At 36.8% G+C, this 18,070-nt stretch overlaps 1 protein-coding gene across 12 annotated transcripts in view; it reads left to right on the top strand.

Moving 5' to 3' along the window:
- The first annotated feature begins 267 nt into the window (after positions 1-267).
- abi2a (abl-interactor 2a) overlaps positions 268-18,070 on the top strand; it is a 39,360-nt gene continuing 21,557 nt past the window's right edge. For all 12 annotated transcript variants that reach the window (XM_059499773.1, XM_059499770.1, XM_059499765.1 and 9 more), the window contains exon 1: positions 268-462. In XM_059499773.1, coding sequence (XP_059355756.1) covers positions 346-462 — 117 coding nt within the window. In that variant the 5' untranslated portion in view covers positions 268-345. The remainder of the gene's footprint in view (positions 463-18,070) is intronic.

Below are 18,070 nucleotides of genomic sequence, written 5' to 3'. Positions count from 1 at the left end.
AAAAAAAAAAAAAAAGGAAGAAGAAAGAAAGAAAATCAGAATTATTACACCCTTTTAACCAGTAGTGTATATTTTTCATATTTAAATGTAGAACATGGTTATGAATATATGCTTTATATTATATTATATTATATTATATTATATTATATTATATTATATTATATTATATGATATGATATGATATGATATGATATGATATGATATGATATGATATGATATGATATGATATGATATGCAACCTCATTCATTTTAAACTCCGCAAACTCTTCCCGAAGCTCCGCGGGAGGTGAAGCCGCTGTACTTCCTGTGGCTGGTTGAGAGGCGGGCGCGTGGAGGGATGTAAAGATGGCGGAGCTGCAGATGCTGCTGGAGGAGGAAATCCCAGCGGGTCGCAGAGCGTTACTGGACAGCTTCACCAACCTCGAAAGAGTCGCCGATTACTGCGAAAGTAACTACGTACAGGTGAGCGGGCGAAGCACTGCGAAACGATCCACATACGCGGTGTTTTTGGAGTTGTGTGGGGAAGGAGCTGTGAGTGTCTATGTGGAGGCTGTTGATCATCTGTTGAAGCTGAGCACCAACTACTAAATGCATGCACGCAACTGCGGCGTTCCCTTGTTGAGAGAAGCCATGAAAGTTTACAGCACTCTAAGGTGAGGCAGTAAACTTTGCACGAGATGCGCTCAGATTTGCAGTGATTGTAGCGTGTCGATATTAGTGATTAACGTTACAGGATAATCTCGCACTGGGAAACTTTGCTCTGTTACTCCACGCGAGTAAAACATCTGATATTGCACTTAAACTCAACCCATTGTTTGTTTTTACAAATGTATAGAAAATGATCAAAGCGAACAAGTGCAGAAGAAAACTGACAGTCTGCGAGAGGCTTATTGGAAGTCCTCCACACTGATGTCATGTGTCATTACAGGTTTGTTTTAACTCCGAGTAAACCACTTTAGCTTCAACACTAATGTCAGTAATGATCAGGAATTCTTCAAAAATATTATTTAATATTTATGGGCTCACTCTAGTGATATCTGTATTGGATTAAATGGTAATGTTTATGTACTAAAATTAATGTTTTAGTGCAGTGATGCACACTAGGGTCATTTTGAGTGGTCTACCATTTATATATATATATATATATATATATATATACAGTACAGACCAAAAGTTTGGACACACCTTCTCATTCAAAGAGTTTCCTTTATTTTCATGACTATGAAAATTGTAGATTCACACTGAAGGCATCAAAACTATGAATTAACACATGTGGAATTATATACATAACAAAAAAGTGTGAAAAAACTGAAAATATGTCATATTCTAGGTTCTTCAAAGTAGCCACTTTTTGCTTTGATTACTGCTTTGCACACTCTTGGCATTCTCTTGATGAGCTTCAAGAGGTAGTCACCTGAAATGGTCTTCCAACAGTCTTGAAGGAGTTCCCCGAGAGATGCTTAGCACTTGTTGGCCCTTTTGCCTTCAGTCTGCGGTCCAGCTCACCCCTAAACCATCTCGATTGGGTTCAGGTCTGGTGACTGTGGAGGCCAGGTCATCTGGCGCAGCACCCCATCACTCTCCTTCTTGGTCAAATAGCCCTTGATGCCTTCAGTGTGACTCTACAATTTTCATAGTCATGAAAATAAAGAAAACTCTTTGAATGAGAAGGTGTGTCCAAACTTTTGGTCTGTACTGTATATATATATATATATGATGCCAATATTTTAGCAGGGTGACTAATGGTTAATATAAAGCACATAATTAAATTAAATATAAATAGCATACCATTACACCTTTTTTAAGGCATCCATAATAAAAGTTTGTTTACATAATGTGTATTGTGTGTAATTATGAACACATGAAATGCACGTGTTCATTATTGAACCTTTATAATTTTGAAGAATGTTGGTATCCAAACTGCTGTTTTTTTACTATTGCCTTTAATTGTAGTTTTGCCCAAACAATGGGAGTCAATGGGGAACCAAACTTTTGGGTTCATTTTTCGATTAATGACTACAACTGACTTGCTGTCTATCAGGTTTTGGAACAGGAACATTTTGAATTAGGCCTGCAGGCTGAACCAATAGGATGCAGCAAATTTACACTGCTTACTAAAAGTGTTCATTCAAATTTAAGACACCTATAAGATCCTATAATGCAATGCAATGGTCACACGTTCTGTCGTAAACAATATAGTTCAATGAAACTTACAAAACACAGTTGGCAACTGATGCTTTTGGGAAACCCCTCCATTCAGTTACCCCTGTAGGCAGTCTCATTTCATTCACGTCTCTGTTCCAAAAGCAAGTAATTTAAATATTTAAAATGTGGCCTTGGTGTTAAAAAAAAACATTTCCATGAACTGCCAAGTGAGAGAATGCATGCATCAATGCTGAGAATCATAAAACTGCTTTTGGCTATTGTAGGATGTAACTGCTTCAGGGTTGGGCTCAGCACATAAAGAGCACAGTGGAATGGGACTGAGAGAATGCATTACATTTGTCAGTAATGTGCAGGTTTCTTAACACTGATGAAACCCATCAAAAGTTACATTTTGGAACCGTTTGCATTGGGAATGTCCTAAGGGTTCAACGGAACACAAATCTCACAGTTCGGATCAAATGATGGTTTATGATCATTTTAGCAGCACATCCCAGCACGTCCCTATGATGCCTAAAAATGCTGTTCAGAGGTAGCTCACTGGTTTAGGACCAGAGCTTGAAAGGAAAGATATGAAGGAAGGAGGAGTCAGAGTTATGTGGTTGTATAGATTAAAAAAAATCTGTTAATTAAAGAGATGTCAGACTGTTTGGATTCATCACATCAGTTACTTATGTTTATCAGCTAAATCATATGCTTGCTTTCATTGCCTCAAGCAAGCTATCTGGGCCTACATGTCAGATTTGAGTCTGTGAACATCAGCGACTGACTTTACATGTGAAGTGTGAGTTCTTGGATTTTAGAGAGAAAGGTGGAGATGACAAAACTGTGGGCAGTTTTTCACGTGTTTAAGGTGTGTGATTTTGGTGGGCTATTGTATCCATTCCAGGTCATTCCAGCTTGTCTTTACTATCTATTGCTGAGGAGATAATTGGATCCATGTTTGGATGATGTGAATTGTGAAAAGAGTGGTCCGATAGTGGATATTTTGCAATAATGGAATCTTGGAAGGTGGGGAGGCCCTTCCAGAATATTTGTTTTAATGGCAGCCATGGAGATAATGTGACACACACTTTTCTTCTGGCTTCGATTCCAAGTTTAGAAGACGTAGAGTTTTACGTATTTCCCTGAGGAGATGGTTTGGAAAAGACAGAATTTATTTATTTGGAGAAACTCCAAATTAATGTTAGATCTTGATTTATTAGGCTAAAGAGCACAGTGACTCAACAGTATTTTTGTTGTCTCCAAAACTTATAATATGTTCTGATTCTTCTGAAGCAGACTGGGTTCCTCGCCCATATTTTCAAGTAAATCACTATTCAGTGCATTGCAACAATATTGAATTTAGACCTTGAGAAAACAACCTTCAGGGTTTCCAGGGGTCCTTAGAAAGTGTCTTAAAGGTCATAAAAAAAGTCTAAAATCTCTTTAATTGTAAAACAAAAGTCTTAACTAAATCAAATCACACGTTTCAATGAAAATGCTCAATATACAATTCATTATGTACATTAACAACGATTCGGGGCGAATATAATGTAACTTAACAGAAAACTATGTGAATTGCCCTCTGAGGTGCGGCAGGATTTTCTGTCAGCTGCATTCAAATCCGGGTCTGAAATTTCTCGCTCTGTTCAGCGTGCAGCTTCCTTAATGCACACCTAAAATTTTAATGCAAAGTTTTTGCATTCGAATGTGGATTTATATTTTAAATTCGACGAATATTCGACATTTACATTTTTTGACCACCCTAGTGCAGTCCCGTATCATGATACCTATCACATTATGGCTTCTGTACAGTGATGCGTATCATATCGTGACTTTGCTGGTGATGCACAGCCCTGTTTAATAAAGTATCTAAGATAAACTATTTATTTTGAGATTCTGTGGTTTTATTTTGTATGAACATACAGTATTCATTTTATTTTTGTAGGTCATTAAAAAGTCTTACATTTCAAATTAAAAACTCTGCAGATACCCTGTTCTTGGTCTCAGTAATGATGACAGTCCTAACCATCGGCCTTAGTACTCTGCTCTTTTCAGTAGATGATAAACTGGCCATTGATGTATCAGTAATAGCCGATAATTGTCCGTGCTATTTTTCTCAGAGCGTTTTGTACAGCGTATCATGCCGAGTTCGTTAGCAGCAGTAATTCCAGAAGGAGCCGTAATTAGACAGTAAACATGATGGCTGCAGAAATGGTGTCTGTGCCGCATGACAGTTGAACATGAATGTCAGAATGAAGTGTGCTAAAAGTGGTTTTCTGCCCATTCTTGATTTAGTGAGGATGGACAAGTTGAAACTGTCTAGAAATTATCTTCTCAGAGTGTGTGTGATTGAATTGTTATTCACAGAATTGGTTTTTATGTGTTGAACTGCACTGGATGTCTGGAAGTCGATGCCAGACTGAATCACTGCTGTGTTTGTGCACTTGGATGGGTTAAATGCAGAGCACCAATTCTGAGTATGGGCTACCATACTTGGCAAAGTGTCACGATTTCAGACTTTAATATTGAGTTATATTTTAAACAAAGTAGTGTCTGTTTTTGCCCCGTTTTGCCAATTAAAATATTACCCATAAAGCCATTACCTTGTTGTATGCCTCCAAGCAACAGAGCTGTGTTTAGTTTTTGAATGAATCTGCATTTTGAATGAATCGGTTGAATCAGTAATTCAAATGCTCATTTATACGGTATGTTCCAAATAGGATAGATGACCCTGATATTATATGGTAAAACAAGCTCCTTAACTACTGGTTTGTTTTATTGTTTTTCTTGAATCCATGGAAAAAAGCGGCAAACACTTAAATATCAGGTATGGTTTACTTCTTTCTTTCAGTCTCCTGACATTTTTTCTCACCTGCCTCACTGTAAGAGTCACACTGATGGGCCATTAGGGGACAGCCCTTTGTCTCTCAGGTGTGTTTTACTAAATATTCATGGCCATTGTCACTCCCTCGCATACAGCTATTCTATCACAAAGCATGTATTACAAAATTTAAATCATATATTGTTTTCTGTGAATGATTAAGCACAATGATTTTCACATAATTTTGATGTGAATATTATTTTCCCCAAAACTTGCTAACCACTAAAAAAAATTTTCTTCTAAAAAATGTACTGTGTACAATGACAATAAAATTGAAAGATGAATTAAGTGCATTTAAGTGCCATTCAGTTGGGGTTTTAAATAAAGTATTTTCTGAGATGCACATTAAACACATAAAACATTAATTTATCTTTTAATTATTGAAAATTAACAACTTTTTGGTAAACAAAGGGGATTTACTATAAAAAATAAAACATGGAAGAAATGTTGTGTGATTAAACCTTAAAATTTTTTTTTTTTTTTTTTTGTAGTAGAATATGAACATTCTGCTGAACAATAGTCTTTAACCAGACTTTTATTTTGACGGGTTGATGTACCTTTCCAGTTCTGTGTATGTATGTGATCAGTCTTGCTCGCATATTATTCTAGCATAGTTTGTGCTGAATACAAAAAAATGTAACGTTGACCAATAGTATAAGTGGCTGAAATAAGGACAAATGCCAGGGCATGTCAAAACATCTCAAAGGCCCCAAAATCACCTCAGAGGGTTAAACACAACTTTCTCTTGATTTTGCGCTTCTAAACACACTTTTGTTGTCTTCATGCTGTATATTTGCTATAGTAATGTAGGTAATTATTACTCTCTGGAGTAATTTGTTTATCATGTACTTTTTTTTTTTAAAACAGCTTCTCAGGGATGTTTTTCAGTTGTTAGTCATCTTGATTGCCTCATTATTGGCAGTGAGGCATTTAGAGTGTGAATCAGATGTTTGTTGCCATTTGGGAAAAGGACAGCGAAGCCCATATTTCACAATTTAGTGTGCAGTAATTCACCATCTGAGAGTGATTGCAGCACAGAAGATGGAGGAGCTGTGTCCAGACTCAGCAGTTAGGTCTTTCTGTCTCTCCCTGCTCCACACTCTGTTCTTCACCCCTCTTGTGAATTTAGTGAGATGTAAAAGAGGCAAGCAGGCATTTCTTTTGTGAATTGTCTTGCAGCTTCATGGTGCAGTGCTGCCCTCTCCTCAGGCCAGAGAAACCAGACGACCAACTAGGTCAGATTAATAGACAGTGTGTCAGGGACAGGCAGGCAAAACACAGGCTAGAGAGAGCAAGAGACACAAACACACACACACACAGAGAAAGTGACAGAGATGGTAAGAAGGAGAGAATGAAAGTGAAACTGTCTTTTGTTAGTATTTGTAATAGTCCACAGATGTTTGTTACGTGGCCTGTTATATAGAATGTGCTCTTTTGTTGTAACTGACGTCTGTGATATTGACTCAGTTGAAATGACTGCATTCATAGGAGCTGTTGTCTTATGGCAAGCTCACACTACAGGACTTTTGGCTGGATTTTGTTGTTGCAAACAGATTTTTCAAGGTCTGCAACAAAACCCCCGGATCATGACCAAATCGGTGCTCCTTGCGGTTGCTTAAGTTTAAGTATGAGCAGGTCAGCAACGTGATCCAAACCTGTCTCAAGCAGTCACAGACGCCACAATATTTTCCAACCTGTTTGATAGTATGTCTTTTGCTGCTTCTCATACACAATGTGGTGTAGTCATGAGGTGCTTGTTCAGGATTCTGTGCCTTTGAGCATATGGACATCTGACTGCTGAGTAGTGATTGTGTTTTTCAGAAATAATGAGCACCCTTAATTTACAGAGAAAATAAGGTCAAGGAAAAAAAATCTGTAGATGGAAAAATCTCCATATTTGTACTTGTTACTTTGCACTTTTTGTTAGAAAGTGTTTATTTACTATTTAAGTTTTTAAAGGTTTGCATTTCCATTTAATTTCCATGATCTAAATATTCTTCAAAATTAAGTTTGTTGTCATTTGGAAGTGTGTAGGTCTTCTTCCATTATTATGCTGATACATTATGATTATATATTCAGTGGCATACAATGGTCTGTGTGACACAAATATCACTCATCGCAATTATTTCTGTGTTAATATATTTCGCAAAACAAAAAGTTTCTATCATGACAGGCCTAATCGCCACTTGATCTTATAGTGTGAGTGACGCAAGTACAAGGTGGCACTAATCCAGCCTACATTAATTTGAAATGCCAAATCAATATTTCAATAGTTCAATATTTCAGGGCATATACTCTGCTATTCAAATGTTTTAGTCAGTAATAGGGATGGAAGATATCATATGCAATATACCAGTAAAAGTTCTTCCCACAATAAGAACTAGTCTTCCTGCAATAACAACAATAAAACCTAGTCGTTTAAATATTTCTGTGTGTGGCCATGTGGAGTGACATGGTGGAAGGCGGACATGAAACTGAGGAGTTTATTACTGCTGCCTCTACAGTCTGGAATTGGTTTGGCCAGGATTGAGAAAATTGTTCTGTGCAATGAATAAACGTACTACATGAGAAAATAAATGTACTACTATGTTAATGAGCTTGTTTACCAACCTGTTGTCCAACAAGAGATTTCGTTACACAATTTTATTCCATATTCACTTTATAGCATAGGTCGAGTGTTTGAAATCACTTATTTTTGTAGCCAGACCTGGTTTCATATCACAAAATGAAGCAGAAATCCTATGTCGATTAGTAATGCATTATAAATAGGGCAAGAATCTGGTGATACGATACAGGGGTTGTGATACGATATATTGTGATACATTGCAATACTGTAAGCATGGCAATATATTGGGTAATTTCTTATTTTAGGAATGGGATCTATTTTTAGGAAAGTTGTCATTAAGAAAACACCACCATATGCAAACATTAGCAAAAATAAATCAATAAAAATAGTTTAACCAGAACACACTGGGATCTGCATTTGCAATAATCAGTTCCTGTAACATTCAACGTTATTGAACCACTTTTTGTGCAGTACGAGTCAAGGGGGAAAAATCCAAGTGCTTGCAGGATTCTTTAAACTAGGGCTGTAGCTATCGAATATTTTAGTAAACGAGTATTCTACAAAAAATTCCATTGATTAATCGAGTAAATGGATAAAATGTGTTTTTGCTTAAAGTGCAATATTAATTATGCAAGAGTCCTGGGTCTCTTAAAATGAACAACTAAGTTTCCTTTTTTAGAATTTTTTTTTTACATTTTTAAATGCATAGAATGCATACATCAAAAATAAACATTTAATTATTACCCATTGTTTCTCAGTCTGTACTTGTACTGTGAACAATGACAATAAAATTGAAAGATGAATTAAGTGCATTTAAGTGCCATTCAGTTGGGGTTTTAAATAAAGTATTTTCTGAGATGCACATTAAACATTAAACACATAAAACATTAATTTATCTTTTAATTATTGAAAATTAACAACTTTTTGGTAAACAAAGGGGATTTACTATAAAAAATAAAACATGGAAGAAATGTTTAAAAAAATTTTTTTTTTTTTTTTGTAGTAGAATATGAACATTCTGCTGAACAATAGTCTTTAACCAGACTTTTATTTTGACGGGTTGATGTACCTTTCCAGTTCTGTGTATGTGATGTGACGTTAGTTTTACTCAAATCAAACGGTCAAATGCTCATGAAGTGACTGTCAGAGCAGTTCTGGAGATGTTCCTCATGTGTTCACGTCCTTATTTAGTGAGACAGCAGACGCTGAAATTACCGAAGCGTCACGCGCTCTTCAGTTTGTGTGATAAAGGAAGACGTGCTTCTGCTCCATTCCTTAACAGAGACACTCAGAACATGCAGGATTCATATTTAGATAGACTGTCACGGCTTAATATTTACAGATATTAGTCCATATCGTGATTTGATGTAAGGGCAATGACCTATTTTTGATTAATTCATTCAAAATTTGGCAAATTCCGTGCCATTCCGTGTTAAACTGTAAAATCCGTTTTTATGACTAGATTCCGCGATTTCCTCCGCGTTTTCTGCATCGCGGAAATCATGCCCTAGTTGTGGTATGCCAGCTCTATCTTGCAATGGACACACGCCATGACGTTCTCTTTACGTTTGCCTGCGCCCTCAAATCAAAACACTGCTGAGTGCTGACTCCTTGTAATATGCCAATTCAGACTCAGCCCTTGTGTTTCCTTCCGCTTTGTGGGTGACGTAAACGCGTTGTCACATTAAAAAAATCTTTGCGATAGAACCTGACGTGAGATTTAAAATAAATTAAAAGAGGCTTCGAGGCAGAGGAATTTGCCTCGATCATTTTTTGTAATCTAGTTACTTAAGTAATCGTTTCAGCCCTACTTTAGACCATATATATTTTTAAACTAGGGCTGCACGATTAATCACATGTGATTGTCCTGCGTGTCTCGTCAGTAAAATTTTTTTTTTTAATTTAAAACCATATTTAAAAACTAAAACAAATACTGAATGCTGATTTAAGAAACATCTTATTGAATGTGTGTTGATTGGCTTGTAGAACTATGCAGTTTTCAACTTTAATTTTACATGGTTACAGTTAATCTTTTCATTTAAGCCCAGTTCTATGTAGTTTCAACCCAATTCAAAAACAAAAGCTAAATGCTGATGTCTGTACATCTATGTTTGTATTGAATGTAGGCTACTTACTGTGCAGTTACTGCCGTTAATTTCAGATGGTTACGGTTATTTTTTTTAATAGCCAAAGGCAGTTTGTGGCTTATTAAATACCAAATAAACATCTTGTTTATGCACACTATCCTTCTTTCTTGTATGTTGCTTAAAGAAAAAAAAATTTGTTAATCGGTATCGGAAATGGCCAGTTTGCTTGTAAAAAAATCAGTATCGGAATCGGCCATGAAAAACACAGATAAACCATATATTGTCGCAATCGTGTGTTTATTGTCTTCCTGTTTGATCAGTTTAAGCATTTCTATCTTCTTTTTACTCCGCTACAGCTATAGCTGGATGTCTTTGTCCATGTAGGGATTTCCTGGAATGTCATCGGTTCTATTTCTTCTGTGATGTGTATGTGGAGTTTACATCAAGAGCACCTCCAGTTTCCAGAATGAATGAAACAGACATTACATTGTGTGTGCATGCAACACCCTATTTTTGTCTCTCATTGGATGCATACGAATTATCTTCATTGATATCATTTCGATACCCACCCCCAATTTCTGCTCCATGTTAAAGCTGCTTCATGACTTTGAATTTCATGAAACATTTTGTTAGTCAAAATGGTGGTGATGTTTTGTTTTTGTGAGAAGAATGTGTATTGTGTTATTTGTCTGGTGTGTGTGTGTGAGCTTACAGGAGGCTGTGCCATATATATATATATATATATATATATGTTTTCCACATTTGGTATCTGCCTTTTTTCTCTCTCTGTGTGAATCTTTGTCATCAGACCGGCTGTTGTTTGACGTACTGACAGGCAGCAGTTATGGTGACATGAGCCATAATTCTCCTGCAGTACAGAAAGAATATCGTACTGGGAGACAGATGCTGATATTTCTCGTCTTGGCCAGTTCTGCATTGATAGACTCCTCTCTCTTTCTTCTTCACCAGCATGTGTGTAGGAGGAGAGACGATGTGGGCTGCTTTGATTCTCGGTTTAATCTTCCACATCTGCAATACATCCTCGACTGCATGTTCACATGACAACAAATCAGTGTTGTTTTTGCTTCAAACTTTAGCAAACTCATATAAGTAGTCAAGCTATCCATTTACAGCGTTTGATATATTGAAACCTATGTTTCTAATTTTGTGGCTGGTTGTCAGGGCATTGTTATGGCAATTAAAGGTTGATAAACGGTCACTGGGTGGATGGTAGATGCTTACTGGATCAAGTCAAGAGTCCACCCCAAGTCTCAATAGCCATATAAACACACACTGCAGCCAGATGTGATCCTGCAATGAAAGTCTATAGTTTTTTTCTCTCGTTTTACTGTTCACCAAGTAAAAAACAAAAAATTTGTCCAATCACTTTGAAAAGTAATAGTCAATGTCAGAAGTGTCCAGTCCTGCTCCATCCAATTTTTCTGGAAGTTTTTAGTTTCTAGTGATCTTGTAAAGACCCTAATTAGCTGGTTCAGGGGTGAGATTCATGCAATCACATTTTTAGTACGCTGTGCATTTGAAATAGTTCATTTTAAAGAGCTTGATTGAAGATGGAGTGGTCTGTTGCATTCAATTGCAAATTAATTTTTCTTGTGCTCTCTCTGGAATGGATATGTGTGCACTTCTGAGATTTTAGACCAGTTGGAGGTTATTTATGAAGGCTTTTAATAAAATGTAATGACAAGCTATAATTAACTAGAATAAATAAAAAGAAAAAATAAGAACTTTTTTTGAAAATGTTTTTGGAATGCATAATATTGTTCACTTAACTTAGGCAATAAATAAAAAATAGCAGTAAAGCAATTCCCTGTATAATTTATGCCATTAATTTCAAAGTTTCTAAATCAACATGTACTGTACCTGGATATTGAATTAAATCACAATAAAAATCCAATTAAGATTTTGTGGATCAAAATTGGATTGATTAGAGAAATCTGTCAATGATCAAGAATGACAATGATGCTTAGTTTATTTTTCCTGTCGATTGCAAAAGTCAGGTATTTTGAAGAATGTGGTTAGTGTTGCAAAAATGTGGAGAATTTCCAGTACATTTAGGAAACATTCCGGAAACTTACCAGAATTTTTCCACCTCCTTTACAACCCTAAATGTGGGTAACCAAACAGTTGACAGTAGCCATTGACTTCTGTAGTATGGAATTTTTTTTTTACTACTAAGTCAATGGCTGCCATCAACTGTTCGTTTACCAGCATTCTTCAAAATATCTCATTTTGTGTTTAACAAAAGAAAGAAACTTTTTCAGGTTTGGAACAATCTACGAGTGAGTAAATAGTAACAACATTTTCATTTTTGGGGTATCTATCCCTTTTAAAAGAGGTTTAAAGTGCTTCTGGGTACACAATTGAGTCACGTCTTGTCGACCAATATACGGTTTTGATGCATGATGGCAATATATAGAAAGCAGGGGATAAATGGCCATTCTTAGACAAAAATCTTGATGAAATGAAAAGGAAACTCTCTCCCACTTTCATTCTCTTTTTGAAAGCTTTATTGATAAGAACCCTCTGAATGTACAGATTTGCTCAATTGAATTATACTGCACTACTTGAGACATCCTTTTGACAGTGATTATTGCTTCAACTCATCTGTAAGGTTCATTGCTTTCAGTTGAGCTGTGCCACAGTCACGCTTCAGAAAAGTGTAGTCACGTCAGTAGTTACCAGCGGTCTGACACCCTGTTTGAAAAGCTCTTACTGTTGAAAGAGGTCTCGGTAGAGGTGTCTGATGAATAGAGCTGTGAGCTCGAGGAACAAAAGTGTCATCAGCATCTCTGGTTCTACCCACCTGTTCATTTTCAGAGTGTAATTATTTGAGTCATCACTGAAAAATCAATGTGTTCTTTTGCTGTGGTCAGTGCTGTGAGCACACAGCTGAATGGTCATTAATGGGCACACTACAGTGTAATTACCCACAGACCCTGCTTCCATTTGTGTGTGACTGAAACAAAGAGATGTACTGTGTGCTTCAGTGGGCTGGCCAGTAAATGACTCCTGTACCTGCTCTCTTTTCAATTCAGACAAAAGCAGCTGAAATAATGAGCAGACATTCACCTCTTCCAAACCTGCCCTGCAGACCCACGTCAGTTCAGGGGTCACAGACACACTTTTTTATTTTTTAAATACACAAAAATACTCACGGGCAAGAAAGCTTTTTATTGAACTGATAAGCATTTGACTCACTGAACCACTTATCCAGTGTTAATTCCATTTACAAATTATTTTCGTCAACAAAATTTTTTCACAAACAAAACCGAGGCGATAACATAATAAAAAAAAACTAGTTTAAAATACTAATTTAAAGTTTATATACTAAAATATACTGTAATTTTTGTCAATTAATAAAAACAAGACAAAAAAATGTTAGACAAGGACAGTTTGGGAAGATGTCCAATCAGATTCAGTCAGGAGGACTGATGTCTTATGTGGTAGTACTTTTGCATTGTAACAGCGGTAAAACGCGGAATTGTTACGCGCTCTACAGACTTGCGCAGCAGCACTTCTGACTGCTTCAGTGCGGGTTTAATTAATAAATAGTGCACATTTATGCCAAACGATTGCTTATGAACTAATGATGAATTATGAGTGTTTACTATACAGTATTTATATGGTAATATTTTTTAGACCGTTGTAAGAATGGATATTTTATTTGAATGAACAGCCTAAAACTGTACAGTCAACAGTGTAGACATTTAAAAAAAAAAAATCGAAAACAAAAAAATTTCCACTAATTTCAAATTGCAATAGCCTATTTCTCTATTAAAACAACAGTTATTGAGTAAGTGCATTTATTCAGCAACAACAATTGCAAACAATGTTGTCGAGATTTAATGACAAAACGCAGACCGGCTTAATGACACTTTCACTTCGATTCGAGTGCCTGGTTGCCAAAATTGCTTAAAATAAGCAAAACACCAGGCAGAAAATGTATTCTTGAAACAGCGAAGCTCTGATTCGGGGATTTAAACACTTGATATGTGGCAACCGTCCACACACATGAAAGCTCGCATAGTAGAGGAGTGTACAGCAGTCTGCAGTTCTTTTTTTGATGAAAAAATAAAAAGGTTTTTCAGTTAAGATATTTTTTTAATACATTTTAGTCTCGTCTTATTTTGTCAACAAAATTGCAAGTTGATATAGTCATAGTTATCGTTTATTGACCTTATTGTCATCTCGTCTTCGTCTCATTTTAGTCATGGGAAAAAAGCTAGTCAACGAACATTTTTCATCATAGTTTTCGTTAACGTTAAGAAATTAACACTACCAATGATAATCATCTGCTTCTGTCTGTCAAGTCATCCAGATTCACATACAACATAATAGCCAGTCAGAGCAATTATCACGCACATGAAAAATGATTCTAGTTATTGACATTTTTATGCCCCATGGATCAAAAGGGACACAACAAAAACAGGGACACATGAGCGGTGCATTGCAGCGGTTGTGAGGGACGTGTTTTATCTCCAGCCGCTGCTTCTCATAGTTTAAAGGGTCAGCTCTGTGTGGGACGGTCTCTCCTCCACTCTCTCTGCTCAGATGCAGCTGTGATGTCATCAGCGTGGGTCAGTGCACTGCATCTGCATATTAGTGTCAGTGTGTCGTTGTGTGTCCCGGGGGAGGACGGGCCTTCCTGGCCTAAAAGCCTGCCCACTGCAAGCCCACAGCTTCTTCTGGGTCTGCAGCATTTCAGTGCATTAAATGCATTCAGTGGTGCAAATTGAGAATAAGTTCATCCATGCGACTGAATGATTTCTTTTTTGACACATGTGTTTGGTCACTTATTAACTGCTCTGTTTCATACAGCAAGATAATCATGTAAGTTTAGATGGGCAGGTGAAGTGTTATTTACTGATAAAATGATTTATTAGTTAGGAGGATGCAATCATCTGAAAACTGTGGAAGAAATTATTTAAAAAAAAATGGGCTGGGGTTCACACGCATCTCACGATTCAATTTGATTCTGATTCTGATTCACAAAATTTCGACTTCCAGTTTGATTCGATATGGGTTATTTTGGATATATATCAGGTACAGTATATGCCAGATTTTCTCAAGGGAAAAAAAATCTACTTACAGGTTTATGGTCACAATGTTTTTTTTGTTTTTTTTTTAATCTGAGGTAAGTTAAATGTGATATTACATAACATTGTTTACAAGCTATTATATTGATATCTTTGCGCAGTTAAAACACTGATTGAGAGATTGCATGAGACAGGATACAGATTTCAGTAAAGCCGCGTTTCCACCGCAGGAACTTTACACAGGAACAAGGGACTTTGGCCTGGTACTCAGTGTGTTTCCACTGTAGGAACCAGGAACTAAATAAAGGTCCAGGTAGAAAAATGCCCCTCAGAAAGTCCCTGCTGGCGAGGTAGTACTTTTTCAAAGTTCCGGAACTTTCGGGGGCGGGACTTGGGCGCTTTACAGTTCACGCAGCATTGTGATTTCAACCACCATTTATTCGGATCATTTTCAAAATATGAATGTTATTGTCTAATGAAAAGTAATTTTAAAAGTATTTCAAGCGAGAATGTAGTTGTTTAAAACTCAAATCTGTGGTTTATTTATAAAGACAGCGCCTATTTAAAAATGTTTCTCGCCGAGTTCGGAGACTGTGAGCTCAACGCGATCAGCAGGAGCTCAGTCCTCATGTATCCGTCGAGAGCAGCCTCACCTCGGCTAGACCTTCTGATATGTGCTGCTGGCTCTGATGGCTCTTTAGTGGTTAAACATAAAATATAACATGTTTTGGGTAAATCTAACAGGTAATCTTTGGTCTTTATTAGTGATGCGCGGGTTGTCTCATAACCAGCGGGCCCTGCGGGTAACCGGTGGGTCGGGTTGGGGCGGGTTAAGAAATTGGCAGTTTATTGCGGGGTGGGTTGGGGCGGGTCACTAAAAACTAAATTTTAAAAAATCCATTTATGTTGCATGGAATTTAGTGGTGGAAATTTTGATTCTTTCAAGAGATTTGTTGATTTTCAGTTCATTCACCAAAATGATTAATTCACTGATTCGTTCAGTGACCATTTCTTCATATTACACAAATACGCCAGCAGTTGGCGAAAAAGAGTGTCTTATGTGTTATGTCTTGAGTCAACGAACGTATTTACTCGTGACAAAAACTGATTTGGCTTTATTAAAGTGTGTGCATGATCGCATTAGATAAATAGTCTAAATAAATTGTTCAGATTAATAAAGCACGAGGTTTTATCTGGGATTAAACGTGGTGTTATGTTCTGTATTCCAAATATGAAAACAAGCGTATGTGCGCTTTGTATCTGCTTATTTGCTGATTGATATTTACATGCTTGGCCAACTGACCCTGTATACTCATTCATTTCATTCACGAACGAGATGTATCCGTTTATTCAACTCTTTCACCTACGAGAAGATCGTATTCGTTCACTACATTCAACAAGTCACATGCTCCGTCACATCTTGAGTAACTCTTTTTGAAATCAAAAATCACAGTTTTTTTGTTTGTCATAGTTTTTATCTTAAATATATTTGACATTTTATTCAATTATTTAGCAATAATCAGTGATTTTCATGCCGTTAAATAACATTTTGGTTGATCAGAAAGTGCAAATTGAATACAAAATACTGATTAAATATTAGAATACATAAAAAAGTAGTGATAGTGACACTAATGTGAATTTATTGTACTTTCGTGTTAGTAAAGCGCAATCCGAGTTACACTTTCGGTCAAGTTCACATCTGCATTGGCACAAAAAAAATTTCAGATAAAAGTTGTAATAGCTAGCCTACGTCTGATTAATTAGCATAAACAATTATTACATGCTGAAAGCGCTGCATATCAGCGATTAGTTTCATGCTCATATATGCAATGCCCCATAATGATTAGAGCTGAAACAACGAATCGATTTAATCGATTAAAATCGATTATTAAAATAGTTGTCAACTAATTTAGTCATCGATTCGTTGCTAAATAACTTTTATTTGCCGTAAGCGGCTCATTTCGTGCATATTTCAAATCTGCGGTGACCAAAGTGTGGCAGTAATGAGCCACCGGAGGTTTTACTCAGCCAGTACAACAGGAGAAGTAGCGAATAGCCAATAGCTGGCCTTGTTTTATGTCACGTGCTTCCCGAACAGCGTCTCTGCAGCCATAGAAATCATATGATGTCTATGTCTGCAGCATTCAGCGTGATGTGGGAGTACTTTACATTGAGCCTTTAAAAAAGAAGAGTAACCTGTAAACTCTGCTCTACTGCACTGTTTAAGGGGACGTCCACATATCGCGTCTTTTGCGCGCTCAAGTTCGTTATTTCCAACACCGCACCGCATCGAGTTAAAAACATCTCAACTTTTCAGAATGCCGCAACCGCACCGCGGGTCATGTGACAAGAACTAACCAATCAGCTTCATCCTTTCCCGTAACAACGTTAAAAGCTCAGTCAAGATGAAAGGAACAGCTGATCATAGTTGTATATGGATTTCCATTTTGAAATAAACTTAGTAGCAGAGCTACTGCAAGCGATTTATTTGAGCTGCAAATCCATTTATCCTTTGCTGAAATTTCCGCGTCTTCAAGGAGAGAGCACGTCATGGTTGCTTATCAAAGGCAGACGCCTCAGGGGCGCTTCTGTGCGAGCGCTTTGGAAAGAAGGAGAAAGCGGTGCGCCTAGCGTTTTCCACGCGTTTTTAGGCGCGATTTGTGAACGGCGCCTAAGACTTTCATTTGTGCAGATTCTCCAGTACAATATTGTTTGCAAATGTTTAGTCGTAAAAGCTGATAACATTGCTTTTTAACTGTTAACATTTAAAGCTTTACAAACATGTTCTGTGATCAGTTTGTCGTTTACCAGTTCAAAATTCAGTCGTGCAGCCTAATTATGACTGAATGAGAGAGGTAAATGTAGATATTTGAAATGCACTTTTTTTTTCTAAGTATTCACTGCTCTTTTTCACACAGCAGTTTTTTTGTGTGTGTCCTATTTTTTTTCTGGACAACCTTCTGATGGATTTTACTTTAAATTGTGAGTTCCATTCAGGTTTCATGCCATTGGCACTTTTTTTGAAGGATTGTTTACAATTTCACAGCAAAAGCTATAAAGCTGTTTCCCAGTAAATAATAAAATACAATGCACTGCAATTTTATTCTGTTTTATCCTTATTCTTCGTGAAAATATGTTCTGAAAGATTCCTTAATAAGCTTTGTTCGGGATGTTAAACTACTTTAGGAGCTCTAAGGACTGCCATGGTGAAAACATTATTTGAAATCTCCTTGTGAAATTTGCTAGAGTATGGGTCAGTGTTCTGATTGCAGAAGAGTTCGACAAAGGATTACTAACACAATAAAACAACTCCAGGTATATTTTTGATGAG

The sequence above is a fragment of the Carassius carassius genome, chromosome 19, assembly GCF_963082965.1.
Source record: "Carassius carassius chromosome 19, fCarCar2.1, whole genome shotgun sequence".
Lineage (NCBI taxonomy): Eukaryota > Metazoa > Chordata > Actinopteri > Cypriniformes > Cyprinidae > Carassius > Carassius carassius.
Note: the sequence above shows the minus strand (reverse complement) of the source record. Positions and strands in the feature narration are given on the sequence as shown.